Source organism: Euprymna scolopes, chromosome 38 (genome assembly GCF_053919585.1).
Source record: "Euprymna scolopes isolate OS-2025 chromosome 38, ASM5391958v1, whole genome shotgun sequence".
Lineage (NCBI taxonomy): Eukaryota > Metazoa > Mollusca > Cephalopoda > Sepiida > Sepiolidae > Euprymna > Euprymna scolopes.
The window spans coordinates 71017949-71042209 of NC_136519.1; the positions used below are offsets into that span (position 1 = coordinate 71017949).

At 28.6% G+C, this 24261-nt stretch overlaps 1 protein-coding gene across 6 annotated transcripts in view; it reads left to right on the forward strand.

The window, feature by feature from the left end:
- LOC145263177 (DNA topoisomerase 2-alpha-like) overlaps nucleotides 1-24261 on the forward strand; it is a 206104-nt gene that overhangs the window by 141521 nt on the left and 40322 nt on the right. For all 6 annotated transcript variants that reach the window (XM_080120216.1, XM_080120220.1, XM_080120218.1 and 3 more), the window contains 5 exons: nucleotides 667-764; nucleotides 1879-2019; nucleotides 17799-17882; nucleotides 21263-21466; nucleotides 22425-22479. In XM_080120216.1, the coding sequence (XP_079976342.1) occupies nucleotides 667-764; nucleotides 1879-2019; nucleotides 17799-17882; nucleotides 21263-21466; nucleotides 22425-22479 (582 nt within the window). The remainder of the gene's footprint in view (nucleotides 1-666; nucleotides 765-1878; nucleotides 2020-17798; nucleotides 17883-21262; nucleotides 21467-22424; nucleotides 22480-24261) is intronic.

The following is a 24261-nucleotide window of genomic DNA, read 5'->3' on the forward strand; positions in this document are numbered from 1 at the left end:
TCTGATCATCGCACTTACCTTATTTGTTTGGTTTTGGATTTTCAGACATTGCGTCTGTTTTATTTGTTTGTAACGTATTGACTAATACAATATTTTCCATTTCTAAAAATAGTTAAAAAAAATTTTTTGACATTTCGAAATAAGACAAATTCCGCAGTGTACTTATGGTTACAAGAATTTGACTGATATAAAAATTGTGACTGATAAATTTTTGTTTTATGCAAGATACTAATCGTCAAATATAAAATTGTACCATTTGGATTATTATTCTTGTCTGTTTTCACATTTTTGGCAATCCAACTTGTTACCAACAAGTGCTTTTTTTTTTTCAATTTGGGAATCATTGAACTTACGGAGCTATACAGAATTTTGAACTAAATTCTTTATTCAATTGTTGGTAGTAGATCGTTGTCAGCTATGTTTGGGTAGAAATGTTATCTTATTCCTATTATCGTCATCTAAAATAAGGATTTAACCTCAAACATTGCCACTTGTTAATCAACACTTAACTATTGTAGCATGTGGACAATTCTGGTATTAATTTTGTGAGATTTAAAGCTAATCTTATTTAGATGTATAGTGCAACTTATTACAATAGACAAAATCTAAATAACATGAGATCTAAAACAAAAAACTTTTAAATCAAATTTTCTTTTTTTCTTTCAGAAAATGTGGCCAAGAAGGATATTATCCAAATGTTGGTTCGTCGTGGTTATGATTCTGACCCTGCAAAGTCATGGAAAGAAGCTCAAAATAAATCTAAAGTAATTATTTTACATGTTGCTGATTCTGTAACCCGAGTGGTAGGAAAAAAAATTTTGAAAGTTAAATTTACCCTTAATTGAATCAGGAGAAAAAAAACTTGACCCTAAACTTAATTTTTTTTAGGTTTTTATAGTTTGAAGTTTAATATCTCTGGAAATTATACCTTGGAAGTTTAAGACTACAGATGAATGTAAACTCTGATATGGAGAAAATGTATATTCAGAAGTTTGTTACCTTGATGGTACCATTGGAGCACAGGGTGGAGCAGGTGTAAGAGTTAGAATTAGGAGTGGATAGAGTAATTTTGAGAAACTTTTCTGTTACTAATTAGCAGTGTTGTCATTTTTGAGTGAGTGAAGAGTGTCAAGCATGTGTGCACAGTGTGATGTAAGGATAAGTGAAAGCTGGTCAATGATGGTTGAGGATATGCATTTGCATGGAGAGAAAGAATGTGAGTGATGTGATGGATATGTAATGAGCTTAGGAAAGAATTGGGTTTGGGCACTGTGAATGGATACACACAAAGTGAAAAACTTCAATTCTGTTATTAGTTTCTACTTTTTATGGTTAGACATTTATCAAGCCTTTTCATATATTTTCTTTTTCTCTTTCCTTATAAAAGACATTTAAAGAAATAAAACTTTATTTAAAAATGTCAAATAATGAAATAAAACGAGTCAGTAGATTGAAATATGATGTGTATCTAGATTTTGTTTAAATAAACTGATAAAAAATGACTTGAATGAACTGATAAAAAATGACTTGAATGAACTGATAAAAAATGACTTGAATGAACTGATAAAAAAATGACTTGAATGAACTGATAAAAAAATGACTTGAATGAACTGATAAAAAAATGACTTGAATGAACTGATAAAAAAATGACTTGAATGAACTGATAAAAAAATGACTTGAATGAACTGATAAAAAAATGACTTGAATGAACTGATAAAAAAATGACTTGAATGAACTGATAAAAAAATGACTTGAATGAACTGATAAAAAAATGACTTGAATGAACTGAGAAAAAAATGACTTGAATGAACTGAGAAAAAAATGACTTGAATGAACTGAGAAAAAAAAAATGTAATTTTGTCTTTTTCTCATTCGTAGGATAAAAGTGATAGTGATGATGATGGCGATGAAGAAGACAAAGAAAAATCTGGGCCAGACTTTAACTACATCTTGAACCTGTCACTTTGGTGTTTGACTAAAGAAAAGAAAGAGGATTACATGCGACAACGGGATAATAAGGTTGATTATTTTTGCATTGTTATTACTTTCAATAATAATAATAATAATAGACCAAGCCATTTAGTGTTCATACACATCTAAAACAAATAAGATCGTCTGATGATCAGTGATTAATCAAATAGTGTCAAGGTAAACAATATCAAATCAAAATGAGTTCTAAAATCAAATAACCTTGTCCCATCGACTAAAGCATTGAAATTTTAAATAATTGTTTCAAAATTGACGTTCGTTCAATTTTTTATTTGAAGAATATGTAGCTGCCATTTTTTATTTGAAGAATATGTAGCTGCCATTTTTTATTTGAAGAATATGTAGCTGCCATTTTTTATTTGAAGAATATGTAGCTGCCATTTTTTATTTGAAGAATATGTAGCTGCCATTTTTTATTTGAAGAATATGTAGCTGCCATTTTTTATTTGAAGAATATGTAGCTGCCATTTTTTATTTGAAGAATATGTAGCTGCCATTTTTTATTTGAAGAATATGTAGCTGCCATTTTTTATTTGAAGAATATGTAGCTGCCATTTTTTATTTGAAGAATATGTAGCTGCCATTTTTTATTTGAAGAATATGTAGCTGCCATTTTTTATTTGAAGAATATGTAGCTGCCATTTTTTATTTGAAGAATATGTAGAGCTGCCATTTTTTATTTGAAGAATATGTAGAGCTGCCATTTTTTATTTGAAGAATATGTAGCTGCCATTTTTTATTTGAAGAATATGTAGCTGCCATTTTTTATTTGAAGAATATGTAGCTGCCATTTTTTATTTGAAGAATATGTAGAGCTGCCATTTTTTATTTGAAGAATATGTAGCTGCCATTTTTTATTTGAAGAATATGTAGCTGCCATTTTTTATTTGAAGAATATGTAGCTGCCATTTTTTATTTGAAGAATATGTAGCTGCCATTTTTTATTTGAAGAATATGTAGAGCTGCCATTTTTTATTTGAAGAATATGTAGAGCTGCCATTTTTTATTTGAAGAATATGTAGCTGCCATTTTTTATTTGAAGAATATGTAGCTGCCATTTTTTATTTGAAGAATATGTAGAGCTGCCATTTTTTATTTGAAGAATATGTAGAGCTGCCATTTTTTATTTGAAGAATATGTAGCTGCCATTTTTTATTTGAAGAATATGTAGCTGCCATTTTTTATTTGAAGAATATGTAGCTGCCATTTTTTATTTGAAGAATATGTAGCTGCCATTTTTTATTTGAAGAATATGTAGCTGCCATTTTTTATTTGAAGAATATGTAGCTGCCATTTTTTATTTGAAGAATATGTAGCTGCCATTTTTTATTTGAAGAATATGTAGCTGCCATTTTTTATTTGAAGAATATGTAGCTGCCATTTTTTATTTGAAGAATATGTAGCTGCCATTTTTTATTTGAAGAATATGTAGCTGCCATTTTTTATTTGAAGAATATGTAGCTGCCATTTTTTATTTGAAGAATATGTAGAGCTGCCATTTTTTATTTGAAGAATATGTAGAGCTGCCATTTTTTATTTGAAGAATATGTAGCTGCCATTTTTTATTTGAAGAATATGTAGCTGCCATTTTTTATTTGAAGAATATGTAGAGCTGCCATTTTTTATTTGAAGAATATGTAGCTGCCATTTTTTATTTGAAGAATATGTAGCTGCCATTTTTTATTTGAAGAATATGTAGAGCTGCCATTTTTTATTTGAAGAATATGTAGAGCTGCCATTTTTTATTTGAAGAATATGTAGCTGCCATTTTTTATTTGAAGAATATGTAGCTGCCATTTTTTATTTGAAGAATATGTAGCTGCCATTTTTTATTTGAAGAATATGTAGCTGCCATTTTTTATTTGAAGAATATGTAGCTGCCATTTTTTATTTGAAGAATATGTAGCTGCCATTTTTTATTTGAAGAATATGTAGCTGCCATTTTTTATTTGAAGAATATGTAGAGCTGCCATTTTTTATTTGAAGAATATGTAGAGCTGCCATTTTTTATTTGAAGAATATGTAGCTGCCATTTTTTATTTGAAGAATATGTAGCTGCCATTTTTTATTTGAAGAATATGTAGAGCTGCCATTTTTTATTTGAAGAATATGTAGAGCTGCCATTTTTTATTTGAAGAATATGTAGCTGCCATTTTTTATTTGAAGAATATGTAGCTGCCATTTTTTATTTGAAGAATATGTAGCTGCCATTTTTTATTTGAAGAATATGTAGCTGCCATTTTTTATTTGAAGAATATGTAGCTGCCATTTTTTATTTGAAGAATATGTAGAGCTGCCATTTTTTATTTGAAGAATATGTAGAGCTGCCATTTTTTATTTGAAGAATATGTAGCTGCCATTTTTTATTTGAAGAATATGTAGCTGCCATTTTTTATTTGAAGAATATGTAGCTGCCATTTTTTATTTGAAGAATATGTAGCTGCCATTTTTTATTTGAAGAATATGTAGCTGCCATTTTTTATTTGAAGAATATGTAGCTGCCATTTTTTATTTGAAGAATATGTAGCTGCCATTTTTTATTTGAAGAATATGTAGCTGCCATTTTTTATTTGAAGAATATGTAGCTACCATTTTTTATTTGAAGAATATGTAGCTGCCATTTTTTATTTGAAGAATATGTAGCTGCCATTTTTTATTTGAAGAATATGTAGAGCTGCCATTTTTTATTTGAAGAATATGTAGAGCTGCCATTTTTTATTTGAAGAATATGTAGCTGCCATTTTTTATTTGAAGAATATGTAGCTGCCATTTTTTATTTGAAGAATATGTAGCTGCCATTTTTTATTTGAAGAATATGTAGCTGTTATTTTTTATTTGAAGAATATGTAGTTGCCATTTTTTATTTGAAGAATATGTAGCTGCCATTTTTTATTTGAAGAATATGTAGCTGCCATTTTTTATTTGAAGAATATGTAGCTGCCATTTTTGATTTGAAGAATATGTAGCTGCCATTTTTTATTTGAAGAATATGTAGCTGCCATTTTTTATTTGAAGAATATGTAGTTGCCATTTTTTATTTGAAGAATATGTAGAGCTGCCATTTTTTATTTGAAGAATATGTAGCTGCCATTTTTTATTTGAAGAATATGTAGCTGCCATTTTTTATTTGAAGAATATGTAGCTGCCATTTTTTATTTGAAGAATATGTAGCTGCCATTTTTTATTTGAAGAATATGTAGCTGCCATTTTTTATTTGAAGAATATGTAGCTGCCATTTTTTATTTGAAGAATATGTAGCTGCCATTTTTTATTTGAAGAATATGTAGCTGCCATTTTTTATTTGAAGAATATGTAGCTGCCATTTTTTATTTGAAGAATATGTAGCTGCCATTTTTTATTTGAAGAATATGTAGCTGCCATTTTTTATTTGAAGAATATGTAGCTGCCATTTTTTATTTGAAGAATATGTAGCTGCCATTTTTTATTTGAAGAATATGTAGCTGCCATTTTTTATTTGAAGAATATGTAGCTGCCATTTTTTATTTGAAGAATATGTAGCTGCCATTTTTTATTTGAAGAATATGTAGCTGCCATTTTTTATTTGAAGAATATGTAGCTGCCATTTTTTATTTGAAGAATATGTAGCTGCCATTTTTTATTTGAAGAATATGTAGCTGCCATTTTTTATTTGAAGAATATGTAGCTGCCATTTTTTATTTGAAGAATATGTAGCTGCCATTTTTTATTTGAAGAATATGTAGCTGCCATTTTTTATTTGAAGAATATGTAGCTGCCATTTTTTATTTGAAGAATATGTAGCTGCCATTTTTTATTTGAAGAATATGTAGCTGCCATTTTTTATTTGAAGAATATGTAGCTGCCATTTTTTATTTGAAGAATATGTAGCTGCCATTTTTTATTTGAAGAATATGTAGTTGCCATTTTTTATTTGAAGAATATGTAGCTGCCATTTTTTATTTGAAGAATATGTAGCTGCCATTTTTTATTTGAAGAATATGTAGCTGCCATTTTTTATTTGAAGAATATGTAGCTGCCATTTTTTATTTGAAGAATATGTAGAGCTGCCATTTTTTATTTGAAGAATATTTAGCTGCCATTTTTTATTTGAAGAATATGTAGAGCTGCCATTTTTTATTTGAAAAATATGTAGCTGCCATTTTTTATTTGAAGAATATGTAGCTGCCATATTTTATTTGAAGAATATGTAGCTGCCATTTTTTATTTGAAGAATATGTAGCTGCCATTTTTTATTTGAAGAATATGTAGCTGCCATTTTTTATTTGAAGAATATGTAGTTGCCATTTTTTATTTGAAGAATATGTAGCTGCCATTTTTTATTTGAAGAATATGTAGCTGCCATTTTTTATTTGAAGAATATGTAGCTGCCATTTTTTATTTGAAGAATATGTAGCTGCCATTTTTTATTTGAAGAATATGTAGCTGCCATTTTTTATTTGAAGAATATGTAGCTGCCATTTTTTATTTGAAGAATATGTAGTTGCCATTTTTTATTTGAAGAATATGTAGAGCTGCCATTTTTTATTTGAAGAATATGTAGCTGCCATTTTTTATTTGAAGAATATGTAGCTGCCATTTTTTATTTGAAGAATATGTAGCTGCCATTTTTTATTTGAAGAATATGTAGCTGCCATTTTTTATTTGAAGAATATGTAGCTGCCATTTTTTATTTGAAGAATATGTAGCTGCCATTTTTTATTTGAAGAATATGTAGCTGCCATTTTTTATTTGAAGAATATGTAGCTGCCATTTTTTATTTGAAGAATATGTAGCTGCCATTTTTTATTTGAAGAATATGTAGCTGCCATTTTTTATTTGAAGAATATGTAGCTGCCATTTTTTATTTGAAGAATATGTAGCTGCCATTTTTTATTTGAAGAATATGTAGCTGCCATTTTTTATTTGAAGAATATGTAGCTGCCATTTTTTATTTGAAGAATATGTAGCTGCCATTTTTTATTTGAAGAATATGTAGCTGCCATTTTTTATTTGAAGAATATGTAGCTGCCATTTTTTATTTGAAGAATATGTAGCTGCCATTTTTTATTTGAAGAATATGTAGCTGCCATTTTTTATTTGAAGAATATGTAGCTGCCATTTTTTATTTGAAGAATATGTAGTTGCCATTTTTTATTTGAAGAATATGTAGCTGCCATTTTTTATTTGAAGAATATGTAGCTGCCATTTTTTATTTGAAGAATATGTAGCTGCCATTTTTTATTTGAAGAATATGTAGCTGCCATTTTTTATTTGAAGAATATGTAGCTGCCATTTTTTATTTGAAGAATATGTAGTTGCCATTTTTTATTTGAAGAATATGTAGAGCTGACATTTTTTATTTGAAGAATATGTAGCTGCCATTTTTTATTTGAAGAATATGTAGAGCTGCCATTTTTTATTTGAAGAATATGTAGCTGCCATTTTTTATTTGAAGAATATGTAGCTGCCATTTTTTATTTGAAGAATATGTAGAGCTGCCATTTTTTATTTGAAGAATATGTAGAGCTGCCATTTTTTATTTGAAGAATATGTAGAGCTGCCATTTTTTATTTGAAGAATATGTAGCTGCCATTTTTTATTTGAAGAATATGTAGAGCTGCCATTTTTTATTTGAAGAATATGTAGAGCTGCCATTTTTTATTTGAAGAATATGTAGAGCTGCCATTTTTTATTTGAAGAATATGTAGAGCTGCCATTTTTTATTTGAAGAATATGTAGAGCTGCCATTTTTTATTTGAAGAATATGTAGAGCTGCCATTTTTTATTGGAAGAATATGTAGAGCTGCTATTTTTTATTTGAAAAATATGTAGCTGCCATTTTTTATTTGAAGAATATGTAGCTGCCATTTTTTATTTGAAGAATATGTAGCTGCCATTTTTTATTTGAAGAATATGTAGCTGCCATTTTTTATTTGAAGAATATGTAGCTGCCATTTTTTATTTGAAGAATATGTAGCTGCCATTTTTTATTTGAAGAATATGTAGCTGCCATTTTTTATTTGAAGAATATGTAGCTGCCATTTTTTATTTGAAGAATATGTAGCTGCCATTTTTTATTTGAAGAATATGTAGCTGCCATTTTTTATTTGAAGAATATGTAGCTGCCATTTTTTATTTGAAGAATATGTAGCTGCCATTTTTTATTTGAAGAATATGTAGTTGCCATTTTTTATTTGAAGAATATGTAGTTGCCATTTTTTATTTGAAGAATATGTAGAGCTGCCATTTTTTATTTGAAGAATATGTAGCTGCCATTTTTTATTTGAAGAATATGTAGAGCTGCCATTTTTTATTTGAAAAATATGTAGCTGCCATTTTTTATTTGAAGAATATGTAGCTGCCATATTTTATTTGAAGAATATGTAGCTGCCATTTTTTATTTGAAGAATATGTAGCTGCCATTTTTTATTTGAAGAATATGTAGCTGCCATTTTTTATTTGAAGAATATGTAGTTGCCATTTTTTATTTGAAGAATATGTAGCTGCCATTTTTTATTTGAAGAATATGTAGCTGCCATTTTTTATTTGAAGAATATGTAGCTGCCATTTTTTATTTGAAGAATATGTAGCTGCCATTTTTTATTTGAAGAATATGTAGCTGCCATTTTTTATTTGAAGAATATGTAGCTGCCATTTTTTATTTGAAGAATATGTAGCTGCCATTTTTTATTTGAAGAATATGTAGTTGCCATTTTTTATTTGAAGAATATGTAGAGCTGCCATTTTTTATTTGAAGAATATGTAGCTGCCATTTTTTATTTGAAGAATATGTAGCTGCCATTTTTTATTTGAAGAATATGTAGCTGCCATTTTTTATTTGAAGAATATGTAGCTGCCATTTTTTATTTGAAGAATATGTAGCTGCCATTTTTTATTTGAAGAATATGTAGCTGCCATTTTTTATTTGAAGAATATGTAGCTGCCATTTTTTATTTGAAGAATATGTAGCTGCCATTTTTTATTTGAAGAATATGTAGCTGCCATTTTTTATTTGAAGAATATGTAGCTGCCATTTTTTATTTGAAGAATATGTAGCTGCCATTTTTTATTTGAAGAATATGTAGCTGCCATTTTTTATTTGAAGAATATGTAGCTGCCATTTTTTATTTGAAGAATATGTAGCTGCCATTTTTTATTTGAAGAATATGTAGCTGCCATTTTTTATTTGAAGAATATGTAGCTGCCATTTTTTATTTGAAGAATATGTAGCTGCCATTTTTTATTTGAAGAATATGTAGCTGCCATTTTTTATTTGAAGAATATGTAGCTGCCATTTTTTATTTGAAGAATATGTAGCTGCCATTTTTTATTTGAAGAATATGTAGCTGCCATTTTTTATTTGAAGAATATGTAGCTGCCATTTTTTATTTGAAGAATATGTAGCTGCCATTTTTTATTTGAAGAATATGTAGCTGCCATTTTTTATTTGAAGAATATGTAGTTGCCATTTTTTATTTGAAGAATATGTAGCTGCCATTTTTTATTTGAAGAATATGTAGCTGCCATTTTTTATTTGAAGAATATGTAGCTGCCATTTTTTATTTGAAGAATATGTAGCTGCCATTTTTTATTTGAAGAATATGTAGCTGCCATTTTTTATTTGAAGAATATGTAGTTGCCATTTTTTATTTGAAGAATATGTAGAGCTGACATTTTTTATTTGAAGAATATGTAGCTGCCATTTTTTATTTGAAGAATATGTAGAGCTGCCATTTTTTATTTGAAGAATATGTAGCTGCCATTTTTTATTTGAAGAATATGTAGAGCTGCCATTTTTTATTTGAAGAATATGTAGCTGCCATTTTTTATTTGAAGAATATGTAGAGCTGCCATTTTTTATTTGAAGAATATGTAGCTGCCATTTTTTATTTGAAGAATATGTAGCTGCCATTTTTTATTTGAAGAATATGTAGAGCTGCCATTTTTTATTTGAAGAATATGTAGAGCTGCCATTTTTTATTTGAAGAATATGTAGAGCTGCCATTTTTTATTTGAAGAATATGTAGCTGCCATTTTTTATTTGAAGAATATGTAGAGCTGCCATTTTTTATTTGAAGAATATGTAGAGCTGCCATTTTTTATTTGAAGAATATGTAGAGCTGCCATTTTTTATTTGAAGAATATGTAGAGCTGCCATTTTTTATTTGAAGAATATGTAGAGCTGCCATTTTTTATTTGAAGAATATGTAGAGCTGCCATTTTTTATTGGAAGAATATGTAGAGCTGCCATTTTTTATTTGAAAAATATGTAGCTGCCATTTTTTATTTGAAGAATATGTAGCTGCCATTTTTTATTTGAAGAATATGTAGCTGCCATTTTTTATTTGAAGAATATGTAGCTGCCATTTTTTATTTGAAGAATATGTAGCTGCCATTTTTTATTTGAAGAATATGTAGCTGCCATTTTTTATTTGAAGAATATGTAGCTGCCATTTTTTATTTGAAGAATATGTAGTTGCCATTTTTTATTTGAAGAATATGTAGCTGCCATTTTTTATTTGAAGAATATGTAGCTGCCATTTTTTATTTGAAGAATATGTAGCTGCCATTTTTTATTTGAAGAATATGTAGCTGCCATTTTTTATTTGAAGAATATGTAGTTGCCATTTTTTATTTGAAGAATATGTAGTTGCCATTTTTTATTTGAAGAATATGTAGAGCTGCCATTTTTTATTTGAAGAATATGTAGCTGCCATTTTTTATTTGAAGAATATGTAGAGCTGCCATTTTTTATTTGAAGAATATGTAGCTGCCATTTTTTATTTGAAGAATATGTAGCTGCCATTTTTTATTTGAAGAATATGTAGAGCTGCCATTTTTTATTTGAAGAATATGTAGAGCTGCCATTTTTTATTTGAAGAATATGTAGCTGCCATTTTTTATTTGAAAAATATGTAGCTGCCATTTTTTATTTGAAGAATATGTAGAGCTGCCATTTTTTATTGGAAGAATATGTAGAGCTGCTATTTTTTATTTGAAGAATATGTAGCTGCCATTTTTTATTTGAAGAATATGTAGCTGCCATTTTTTATTGGAAGAATATGTAGCTGCCATTTTTTATTGGAAGAATATGTAGAGCTGCCATTTTTTATTTGAAGAATATGTAGCTGCCATTTTTTATTGGAAGAATATGTAGAGCTGCCATTTTTTATTTGAAGAATATGTAGAGCTGCCATTTTTTATTGGAAGAATATGTAGAGCTGCTATTTTTTATTGGAAGAATATGTAGAGCTGCCATTTTTTATTGGAAGAATATGTAGAGCTGCCATTTTTTATTTGAAGAATATGTAGCTGCCATTTTTTATTTGAAGAATATGTAGCTGCCATTTTTTATTTGAAGAATATGTAGCTGCCATTTTTTATTTGAAGAATATGTAGCTGCCATTTTTTATTTGAAGAATATGTAGAGCTGCCATTTTTTATTGGAAGAATATGTAGAGCTGCTATTTTTTATTTGAAGAATATGTAGAGCTGCCATTTTTTATTTGAAGAATATGTAGAGCTTCCATTTTTTATTTGAAGAATATGTAGAGCTGCCATTTTTTATTGGAAGAATATGTAGAGCTGCTATTTTTTATTTGAAGAATATGTAGCTGCCATTTTTTATTTGAAGAATATGTAGAGCTGCCATTTTTTATTTGAAGAATATGTAGCTGCCATTTTTTATTTGAAGAATATGTAGAGCTGCCATTTTTTATTTGAAGAATATGTAGCTGCCATTTTTTATTTGAAGAATATGTAGCTGCCATTTTTTATTTGAAGAATATGTAGAGCTGCCATTTTTTATTTGAAGAATATGTAGAGCTGCCATTTTTTATTTGAAGAATATGTAGCTGCCATTTTTTATTTGAAAAATATGTAGCTGCCATTTTTTATTTGAAGAATATGTAGAGCTGCCATTTTTTATTGGAAGAATATGTAGAGCTGCTATTTTTTATTTGAAGAATATGTAGCTGCCATTTTTTATTTGAAGAATATGTAGCTGCCATTTTTTATTGGAAGAATATGTAGCTGCCATTTTTTATTTGAAGAATATGTAGCTGCCATTTTTTATTTGAAGAATATGTAGCTGCCATTTTTTATGTGAAGAATATGTAGAGCTGCCATTTTTTATTGGAAGAATATGTAGAGCTGCTATTTTTTATTGGAAGAATATGTAGAGCTGCCATTTTTTATTGGAAGAATATGTAGAGCTGCCATTTTTTATTGGAAGAATATGTAGAGCTGCTATTTTTTATTGGAAGAATATGTAGAGCTGCCATTTTTTATTGGAAGAATATGTAGAGCTGCCATTTTTTATTTGAAGAATATGTAGCTGCCATTTTTTATTGGAAGAATATGTAGAGCTGCCATTTTTTATTTGAAGAATATGTAGCTGCCATTTTTTATTGGAAGAATATGTAGAGCTGCCATTTTTTATTTGAAGAATATGTAGCTGCCATTTTTTATTGGAAGAATATGTAGAGCTGCCATTTTTTATTTGAAGAATATGTAGAGCTGCCATTTTTTATTGGAAGAATATGTAGAGCTGCTATTTTTTATTGGAAGAATATGTAGAGCTGCCATTTTTTATTGGAAGAATATGTAGAGCTGCCATTTTTTATTTGAAGAATATGTAGCTGCCATTTTTTATTTGAAGAATATGTAGCTGCCATTTTTTATTTGAAGAATATGTAGCTGCCATTTTTTATTTGAAGAATATGTAGCTGCCATTTTTTATTTGAAGAATATGTAGAGCTGCCATTTTTTATTGGAAGAATATGTAGAGCTGCTATTTTTTATTTGAAGAATATGTAGAGCTGCCATTTTTTATTTGAAGAATATGTAGAGCTGCCATTTTTTATTTGAAGAATATGTAGAGCTGCCATTTTTTATTGGAAGAATATGTAGAGCTGCTATTTTTTATTTGAAGAATATGTAGCTGCCATTTTTTATTTGAAGAATATGTAGAGCTGCCATTTTTTATTTGAAGAATATGTAGCTGCCATTTTTTATTTGAAGAATATGTAGCTGCCATTTTTTATTTGAAGAATATGTAGAGCTGCCATTTTTTATTGGAAGAATATGTAGAGCTGCCATTTTTTATTTGAAGAATATGTAGAGCTGCCATTTTTTATTTGAAGAATATGTAGCTGCCATTTTTTATTTGAAGAATATGTAGAGCTGCCATTTTTTATTTGAAGAATATGTAGCTGCCATTTTTTATTTGAAGAATATGTAGCTGCCATTTTTTATTTGAAGAATATGTAGAGCTGCCATTTTTTATTTGAAGAATATGTAGAGCTGCCATTTTTTATTTGAAGAATATGTAGAGCTGCCATTTTTTATTTGAAGAATATGTAGAGCTGCCATTTTTTATTTGAAGAATATGTAGAGCTGCCATTTTTTATTGGAAGAATATGTAGAGCTGCTATTTTTTATTTGAAAAATATGTAGCTGCCATTTTTTATTTGAAGAATATGTAGCTGCCATTTTTTATTTGAAGAATATGTAGCTGCCATTTTTTATTTGAAGAATATGTAGCTGCCATTTTTTATTTGAAGAATATGTAGCTGCCATTTTTTATTTGAAGAATATGTAGCTGCCATTTTTTATTTGAAGAATATGTAGCTGCCATTTTTTATTTGAAGAATATGTAGCTGCCATTTTTTATTTGTAGAATATGTAGCTGCCATTTTTTATTTGAAGAATATGTAGTTGCCATTTTTTATTTGAAGAATATGTAGTTGCCATTTTTTATTTGAAGAATATGTAGAGCTGCCATTTTTTATTTGAAGAATATGTAGCTGCCATTTTTTATTTGAAGAATATGTAGAGCTGCCATTTTTTATTTGAAGAATATGTAGCTGCCATTTTTTATTTGAAGAATATGTAGCTGCCATTTTTTATTTGAAGAATATGTAGCTGCCATTTTTTATTTGAAGAATATGTAGAGCTGCCATTTTTTATTTGAAGAATATGTAGAGCTGCCATTTTTTATTTGAAGAATATGTAGAGCTGCCATTTTTTATTTGAAGAATATGTAGAGCTGCCATTTTTTATTTGAAGAATATGTAGAGCTGCCATTTTTTATTTGAAGAATATGTAGAGCTGCCATTTTTTATTTGAAAAATATGTAGCTGCCATTTTTTATTTGAAGAATATGTAGCTGCCATTTTTTATTTGAAGAATATGTAGCTGCCATTTTTTATTTGAAGAATATGTAGCTGCCATTTTTTATTTGAAGAATATGTAGCTGCCATTTTTTATTTGAAGAATATGTAGCTGCCATTTTTTATTTGAAGAATATGTAGCTGCCATTTTTTATTTGAAGAATATGTAGCTGCCATTTTTTATTTGAAGAATATGTAGCTGCCATTTTTTATTTGAAGAATATGTAGCTGCCATTTTTTATTTGAAGAATATGTAGCTGTCATTTTTTATTTGAAGAATATGTAGCTGCCATTTTTTATTTGAAGAATATGTAGCTGCCATTTTTTATTTGAAGAATATGTAGCTGCCATTTTTTATTTGAAGAATATGTAGCTGCCATTTTTTATTTGAAGAATATGTAGAGCTGCCATTTTTTATTTGAAGAATATGTAGAGCTGACATTTTTTATTTGAAGAATATGTAGCTGCCATTTTTTATTTGAAGAATATGTAGCTGCCATTTTTTATTTGAAGAATATGTAGCTGCCATTTTTTATTTGAAGAATATGTAGCTGCCATTTTTTATTTGAAGAATATGTAGCTGCCATTTTTTATTTGAAGAATATGTAGCTGTCATTTTTTATTTGAAGAATATGTAGCTGCCATTTTTTATTTGAAGAATATGTAGCTGCCATTTTTTATTTGAAGAATATGTAGCTGCCATTTTTTATTTGAAGAATATGTAGCTGCCATTTTTTATTTGAAGAATATGTAGCTGCCATTTTTTATTTGAAGAATATGTAGCTGCCATTTTTTATTTGAAGAATATGTAGTTGCCATTTTTTATTTGAAGAATATGTAGTTGCCATTTTTTATTTGAAGAATATGTAGTTGCCATTTTTTATTTGAAGAATATGTAGAGCTGCCATTTTTTATTTGAAGAATATGTAGCTGCCATTTTTTATTTGAAGAATATGTAGAGCTGCCATTTTTTATTTGAAGAATATGTAGCTGCCATTTTTTATTTGAAGAATATGTAGCTGCCATTTTTTATTTGAAGAATATGTAGAGCTGCCATTTTTTATTTGAAGAATATGTAGAGCTGCCATTTTTTATTTGAAGAATATGTAGAGCTGCCATTTTTTATTTGAAGAATATGTAGAGCTGCCATTTTTTATTTGAAGAATATGTAGAGCTGCCATTTTTTATTTGAAAAATATGTAGCTGCCATTTTTTATTTGAAGAATATGTAGCTGCCATTTTTTATTTGAAGAATATGTAGCTGCCATTTTTTATTTGAAGAATATGTAGCTGCCATTTTTTATTTGAAGAATATGTAGCTGCCATTTTTTATTTGAAGAATATGTAGCTGCCATTTTTTATTTGAAGAATATGTAGCTGTCATTTTTTATTTGAAGAATATGTAGCTGTCATTTTTTATTTGAAGAATATGTAGCTGTCATTTTTTATTTGAAGAATATGTAGAGCTGCCATTTTTTATTTGAAGAATATGTAGAGCGACCATTTTTTATTTGAAGAATATGTAGAGCTGCCATTTTTTATTTGAAGAATATGTAGAGCTGCCATTTTTTATTTGAAGAATATGTAGAGCTGCCATTTTTTATTTGAAGAATATGTAGAGCTGCCATTTTTTATTTGAAGAATATGTAGAGCTGCCATTTTTTATTTGAAGAATATGTAGCTGTCATTTTTTATTTGAAGAATATGTAGCTGCCATTTTTTATTTGAAGAATATGTAGCTGCCATTTTTTATTTGAAGAATATGTAGCTGCCATTTTTTATTTGAAGAATATGTAGCTGCCATTTTTTATTTGAAGAATATGTAGCTGTCATTTTTTATTTGAAGAATATGTAGCTGCCATTTTTTATTTGAAGAATATGTAGCTGCCATTTTTTATTTGAAGAATATGTAGCTGCCATTTTTTATTTGAAGAATATGTAGCTGCCATTTTTTATTTGAAGAATATGTAGCTGCCATTTTTTATTTGAAGAATATGTAGCTGCCATTTTTTATTTGAAGAATATGTAGCTGCCATTTTTTATTTGAAGAATATGTAGCTGCCATTTTTTATTTGAAGAATATGTAGCTGTCATTTTTTATTTGAAGAATATGTAGCTGCCATTTTTTATTTGAAGAATATGTAGCTGTCATTTTTTATTTGAAGAATATGTAGCTGTCATTTTTTATTTGAAGAATATGTAGCTGTCATTTTTTATTTGAAGAATATGTAGCTGCCATTTTTTATTTGAAGAATATGTAGCTGCCATTTTTTATTTGAAGAATATGTAGCTGCCATTTCTTACTCTAAGAAGACAAAATATTTGGAGAATTTTTAATAGAAATGTTAGTTTTATTGAAACAGTATTTAGTTGTCAATAGTGATTATTACGAAAAAAAAGGGTAATTTTCCTTTTACTACCATTACACCTGACAGGCCTTTATTTCAAGCACGATAGTATTAATAAATTATGCAGTTTACTGTACAAAATGCAGAAGTTCCACTATGTTCTGCTAGTATATATGAATACTTAGACATACCTGTGACCAATTGGGTCACAACCATTTTGCCTATTTACTTGGATTTCATTTGAAATTTATTAACTGTAACATTAACTTGTAAGACATTCTTCTTGTAAAACTAAAAATAGGTCTACATCAACTGAAATACTGTATACAAAGTATCAATCCTCATCTTAAACTTTCAGAAAATACTATACATGTATATATTAGTATTTTCTGAAACTTTGAGATAAGGATTGAAGTTTAAAGCTCCACAGATTTACACAGGAATTACCTATATGGACACATTGATAAAAGTGTTGATTACAATCATTTCTTTGTGAAGTCGTTGGCTTGAAGATTCAATCCTTACTATGGGCAATAACTTATAACTTAACACTATTACCTTACTATGGCTGATAGAATGAGAACAATCTCAAGTGAAATACACCTATTTTGTTATTTAATTTACATACTTGATTATGGTGTGTATGAACACGTAATAAGTTAGATGACAAAATATAATCAACATGAAGAGCTTCACACGTTGAAAAATATGAGTGATTGAATCGAGCAGAAATAGAGATGGATGATTACATGTGGCTAATTAGAAGATTAATGTTTTTTATCACAGAATTAAGGAATATGTTGCATGTGTTTTGTCTTAAGCATGTAGGACAATGCTTTTATGAAACGTTGATTCACTCAGCTTTAATAATAAATTTAATGGCTTATAAATTTGCAGACGAATAGACCATTCTGACATGATCCATTTGTGGCAGCTTCTACTTGTCTCCATGCATCTCAGTACTATATAATACTATATAACGAGCAAAACAGTTTCTCTTCAGTGAAGTTCTTTACGAGGTTGATTTTGATAATACAAATGGACATATGCAAAACCTGGCAGATCTAGAGAAGTAACTTTTCAACAAAAATACTTTGTATTCTTTACCGATAATTGTAGTTCCTGTTGCAAACTGGATAATTAGAATTCCTGGAGAGGTGTGCAATTATAAAGTAGACATTAGGAAGAATATGAATTTTTTTATTACTTGAATTTTTTTTCATTTATTTTTTAATTATTTTATTACTTAATTTTTTAATTACTTGAATATTTTATTTCATTTATTTAAAAAAAAAATTTTTACTTTTAGGCTGATGAGCTTGATAAACTCAGGCGAAAAAGACCTGAAGATCTATATCGAGATGATTTGGAAACCTTTCTTGTCGAATTGGATGTAAGTGGGTTTTTCTGTTTTTAATTTTTATTTAATTTATTTTAATCAAAACATTAAGATAATTAGTTTATTTAATTTTTTATTTTGTATATCTTGTATATATTCTCCATCCTCCACTTTTTATCAATATTACATTTTTATTTTATTCCAGAAAATTGGATTTCTGCTGAAATCACTGTTTGGTTGAAATGTGTGTGTATATGTGTGCTTTTCTTCTTCTTCCTCCTCTTACCTCATCTCTTGCTTTATCTTTCTTTTCCTGTTTTTCTTTCTTCCTCTTCTAATCTTGCCTTTCTCCTTTTATGACTGCTTATAAAAGCTGAAAATGCTAATTTTACCATGAAAGCTAAAACTTCAAATGATGGTGGGAGGGGCGGGGCATTGGATAATTTTGTTTTAGCGAAGAATGGTCCCTACACACATACACATGCACTGGTGCCTTTCTCTAAATTTAGATTTTCTCAGTTGTAACTGAGCGTAGTTGTTTATCAGCTTAGAGCAAAATGTAGTATCTGTTCTGGTCAGTTTTCTCTCCTTGATCGATAATAAAGGCCCAAAGACATACACCCTCCTCACCCCCACTCCGCCTTTCTTGGGACACACCCGCATTAATGTGCTGATGTTTGGATGTTCACCTATCGAGGATAATCTGGATCTGTCTTTTAGCTAAGAAGAATCCGATTGTACTAAATACTTGTTGAATAATACTGTCAAAATTAATTTCCATGAAACCAACTTCATGCCAGACCTTGAAAAGGCTTTTCAGATATTCCAAGTGTGACCATCCTAATTTCATCTACTTTATCTGCGTATGTTATTTGTTTCGAGAAGATTTCTGCAGTAAAATGAGCTTGTTGAAATCTATATAATTGTTTAAAAAATATTTTAAAATTTACAAAATGATGGACGATCACTATTTTATCGAACAGGAGGAGGAGACTGATGGGGCAATAATTAAGTGGGTCAATTCTTTCACCTTTTTACTTAAATATTGCTATTTTATAATGTTGTTGCTATCTGAAAAGCAAGAGTTGATAAGGCATTTGTTATAGTTTGGAGAGGACAGCATTCAGCTCGGCAGAGCATTTCTTTATTACTAGAACAGGGATAGGATCGGGCCTGCATACTTTCAAGGTTTTTTTTATGATGTTGTGGATATGGGAGGGTGGTGTCCATCAGATCATCAAATAGGAAATTTGGGAGGGAGGGAGAGAGGGAGGAAGGGGGGAGAAATGAAAGTAATCAAATGATCTTTTTTTAATTCCCCATTAAAAAAGTATAAAATTAAATCCACCAGAATGCATTAATGTTTCTTTGGAAAAAGTTCCACCATGTTAATCTTTATAATAAAGTGATTTTCCCCCTAACTCATTGACAATATATAGCTTTCTACTAGAAAAATGTCTATGCAAATCATTTGGGAGCAATTTAGGTCAATTTTTGAAGGCTTTCATTCGGATTATTTGGATTCTTTCGACTGTTATCATGAGTGTCATTTTTCTTGTTCAACTCAGGAATTTAGACGGAATTTCATTTTTGTGGAGTTTAAAGCAAACACTAGACAAATAGTTCAGTGTTGAGTGATGAATAAGGGGCAATCAATAATTTCTGTCATTCAAGCAACATGATGCCGCTTGTATGACCAACTGTTAAGACTGAACTACTTGTCTAGCGTTTGCTTTAAACTCCACAAAACAGGTGGTCATACAAGCAACATGTTGCTTGAATGATGGAAATTATTGATTGCTCCTTATTCATCATCTATTATAGATTTTCTAGAAATTACAATTTCCTAATTTCTGTAACTTATTTACTTTTTTCACTCATCTTTCTTACTTGCAGCTTTTACACTTTTGCAATGATTTCCTGATCCTATAAGTTTTTCTTTATTTATATTTGCTTTATGGCAGTTGAATTTGTGGAATATTTGCTGCTTATGTGCAAATGTACATTGTTGAAGTGAACCATTGGGAGAGTTGGGCTTACTATAGGATGCATATTATATTGCATGCAGACATGTTTCTATGCCTCCATTGGTCTAATCAATTATTTTATTTGCTGTTCAGCAGGGAGAGAAAAAGTTTTACTCCATCCTCATGAACCCATTTATTGCATTTCATTTTGAGTTATGGCTTTTTAGTTTGGAGATGGAAGTTTAGACCGATATCAATGTTCATCACAAGGTGATTAGTGTTCCCGAATTGGCTATAAGCATTTGTCACAAACAGTGTCGTCAAGAATAATCGAAAAGGGAGGCTGATTCAGAATTGTGATAAATACTCAGCGTTTTAGACAGAAAAAGGTTTTCCTGGTATTTAGTAAAACAATTTACTTCTGGGGATTATGATTGTTGGTTTTCCCCAGTAATACCGGTCCCACTAGTTTAAAATAAAAACGATTATTGCATAATTAATACTTCTCCTTTGTTTTTGTTCTGGGTCATTCATTATCTTTTTAACCCCATTTTTTAGGAGACCAGGGAGCAATTTCTCTCTGCTATTCTGATATTATAAATAGTTTTAAATTTTGAGTTTTTTTTTAATTACATTCATTATCATCCTTGTACATTTATTTTGAAACAAATGAGATTTGATATAAATTGCGGACATATAATTAACAAATGCCACCCCCCAAAATGAATTTCCTCAAAAATTGTCATTCCATCAACTTGACCCGTTTTAAAAATAACTCTTTAGAAATTCATATAATGATTAAAATTTGATAGATTTTAAAAAGTAATATTTTATTTTTATATTTAACTGACAGTTATTTTTACAGTAAGAAGAAAGTGAATATTCTTTTAAAATATTCAACTTATTACAACTGGTCATAAGCAAATAAAAAAAAAATGTTTAGTTTAGGCAAGAATTTCCCACTTTTTTTTTTTTTATCTGTGCCTCAAATCAAAAAATTCTATGAGCAAAGATTCTTTTCCTAGAACTCTGTCTGTGGAACAATACTGTAGGGCTGCTTCCCAGCTGACTAAAACATGGTCATTTTCAACTCCAATCTAAACAAGTTCTTGTTGAGTTGTTTCTTAAATAATCAACTTCTCATAAATTTCCACCACTGCCTGACACTCATTGATCTTTATCCTTGGTAAGTGGTGAATCTCTTCATAAAAAAAAAAAAATCAAGTCTGTTTTGTTTCAATGTTAATTGTGAAGCATTGGATTAGGACATCAGTTAAAAAAAATATTTCTACATTGCTCAGCCTATGTCGGATTTTCGATTCTATTTTATCAAGAGAAATATAAACATTAAATGATACATTTAGATGAAGAACACAACATATGATTATGATTGTATATTTAAAAAAAATTGTTTGGAATTTTAAAGTTTCAAACAAATTGTGATTAATTATTGAATTTTTGTTGCAGCGTGTGGAAGAACAAGAAAGGGAAGATGCGAAAGCTGGTATTGTTCAACTTCAGAAGACCCAAAAGGGCCGTGGCGTGAAGAACAAGAAAATGAACCTTGAGGAGACTCTACCATCGCACATGGGTCGACGTATCGTGCCGGTTATCGATTTAGCTACCAAAGTGAAAGCAGAGAAAGAAGCTTCATCTAAAAAGCGACAACAGGTAACTCTCCAATCTGTTATCCTTTTTGTCTCATCTTAGTTGACATTTTTCTTCTTTTTTTTTCATAATTTTTAAAGTAATTTCTTTCAGTCATTTTAAAATGTTGTGGTGAAGGAACATTTTCTTTGAAGTGACGTTTTTTTTTTTTTTTTTTTTTTTTTTTACATTAAAAGTTGGATAAGATTTTTGTTTCTCAAATTATATGAATAGAATTTGATGTCATCAAATTATTATTCATACCTTTTTTTTTTTTGTTTTCGTCTCATTAACTTGTTTTAATGATTCTTTGTTTTAAATTACATTTTTAAATTTTTATATGCGGCACAATCACGTTGACATACCAATTTCTGTTAGATAACCAGTTAAGTCACCTTGAGCTTGGTCAATACTAAAATGGGTAACCATTTGAGAATACCACAATTACATGTGCAAATGCCATTCTTTCTCGAAACTGAGTGGAGACCATTTCCCTTATTTTTATACTTAATTAAAATTTAAAGATGGTATTGCAATATTTAATTTCCAACTTGCTGATTTATTAAATTCTTTATTTTTATTAAAATTCTCTACTTTAATTATTATTACAACACAACTAATATCATTATATTTGATTATTTTCTAATATTAGTTTTGGTTATTTACCTAAATAAAAGTGTCACTAGAAATTATTTCATTGGTCTACTTTGGTAAAAAAAAAAAAGAAAAGTAAAATTAACAATTTTGATGTTAACAATTCTGTTTTGTTTTTATGAGAAATAAAAACATTAATTAGAAAAAGCCTTTTGAAAACATCTTAAATTAAGAAAAAGTTTGCTTTCAAAATGGGCAGAAACAAATGTATAAATTAAAATGTTTTTAAAACAACTTCAGAACATTTAATAAATTGTATGTTGGAATTGCAGATACCTGAATTTGTCTTATATATTTATTTTTATTAAGAGATTTTTTTATTATTCAGATTAAGAAAGAAATGACCGAGGAAAATGGTGATGCCCCTAGTAGTGAAGCAAAACGTGAGTTTATATTTTTCTGATCTTTTTAAAAATGTTTCTTGGTTCTCATATCTTCCAATAATCTTGGCACGAAGAGGAAGCCAAAATGGCAATTGCAAATAGATTTGTTTATCTAGATCACAAAGAGGTATCTGAAACCAAAATGTTATATTTAAAAACATTTAATATAGAAACGCAGATCTTTATAAAATAATTATACTAAATTTATTTTCGTAGAAAAATTAGTCACCAGATTATGACTGTTCAAAGTTTGTTGGAAATTAGAAAATTTATCTTGCATGCTCTTGATCCATAAGTATATAATTAAAAATGTGCGTTTAAAACTTGTGAGAAATCCTTAGAAATGTAATATCATCTTGTGATAAATGAAAATAATAAATATTCATAAATATTGTGCAAAATCCCATTGCACTTCAGAAAAGTGCAAAAATGACACAGAAGTGTAACTTTGACTGTGTTAGAAATATTCTGAACAAGACTTTTTAGGACAATAATTTGCATGAGTGACTTTATGCAAATTACCCACTATTACTTGAGGAGAGGCTATATAAAAACACTAAAAAAGAGAACTTCAAACAAGAAAAGCCCAAAACGAATTTACCGAAAGGAATGAAAACACTTTTCCTCATCTAATTTTCTTCAACAAAAAAGACAATCATTTTGGAAACTAACATAAGTATTACTCTTGTTGTAATTATAATTGAATATAATTTGTTTTTGAATGTGATAACTTGGTCTTTAATTGCCTTCATCCAAAAAAATGAAAGGTTGTTATGCTACAAAAGATCGTTCTTTTCAAAACAAAACAAAAAAGTGTTAGAAATAACTAACTCGAAAAAATTTCTGACATATTTTCTGAAACGGTTCAACCAAAAAAAAAAAAAAAAGAGAGAGAGAACATGCACAAGTCATTTTATAACAAAAAATTTGAAATAAAAAAAATGTCATCGATAATTTGGTTTGAACTGCTAAATAGTGAAAACAGCTTTAAAAAATCCAATAATAGATTTTTGATAAAATTAATTAAAAAAGTAGAAAACCCTGTAAATCAATTTTTTCCCCTTTTCCAATACCAGGCAATTTGACACTAGATCTTTTATATTTGCCTCCCAAGCAACCATAACATGAATGCGAAAAAGCAAAAAAAAAAAAAAGAAAAAAAAAACCTGCAGATTGTTTTAAACTTGAACTGTTTCCTCCTAAAGATTTACCACAAGGATATCACAGAAATTATTTAATAAATGGCTATTAGAGAAGACTTTAACATGGGAGTTCTTAAAGACCTTTTGGGAGAACAAGAGGTCGAGGAAATGACTACTGGGCAAATACGAGAGAAATGATTCTCTTTAAAGCATAATAGAGCTACCCATAAAAGAAAAATAACCTTACCTTAATAGCCTTTTTTTTTTTTTAATCTTTTTTTTCTTCTTTTTTTTTCTTTTTTTTTTTCTTTTTTTTTTTCTTTTTTTTTTTTCTTTTTTTTTTTTCTTTTTTTTTTTTCTTTTTTTTCTCTTTTTTTTTTCCTCTTTTTTTTCATAGGCATCACCACTTATCAAGGCAAAGAGGCCACTCGAGGATAAGGGTTAGAGAGTGTATAGTAGAAATTGGACAATATAGTAATCATTAGTAATGAAAATTCGGTAAATTTGTTAACTTATATGGAACGGCTCATCAAGAACTTGTTTACGTTAGACTTGAAGACAACCATATTGTAGTCAGCAGGAAAACGGAAGACAATTCCACAGGCGTGCAGTTCTAAGAAGCTTTGTTCATGGAATCTAC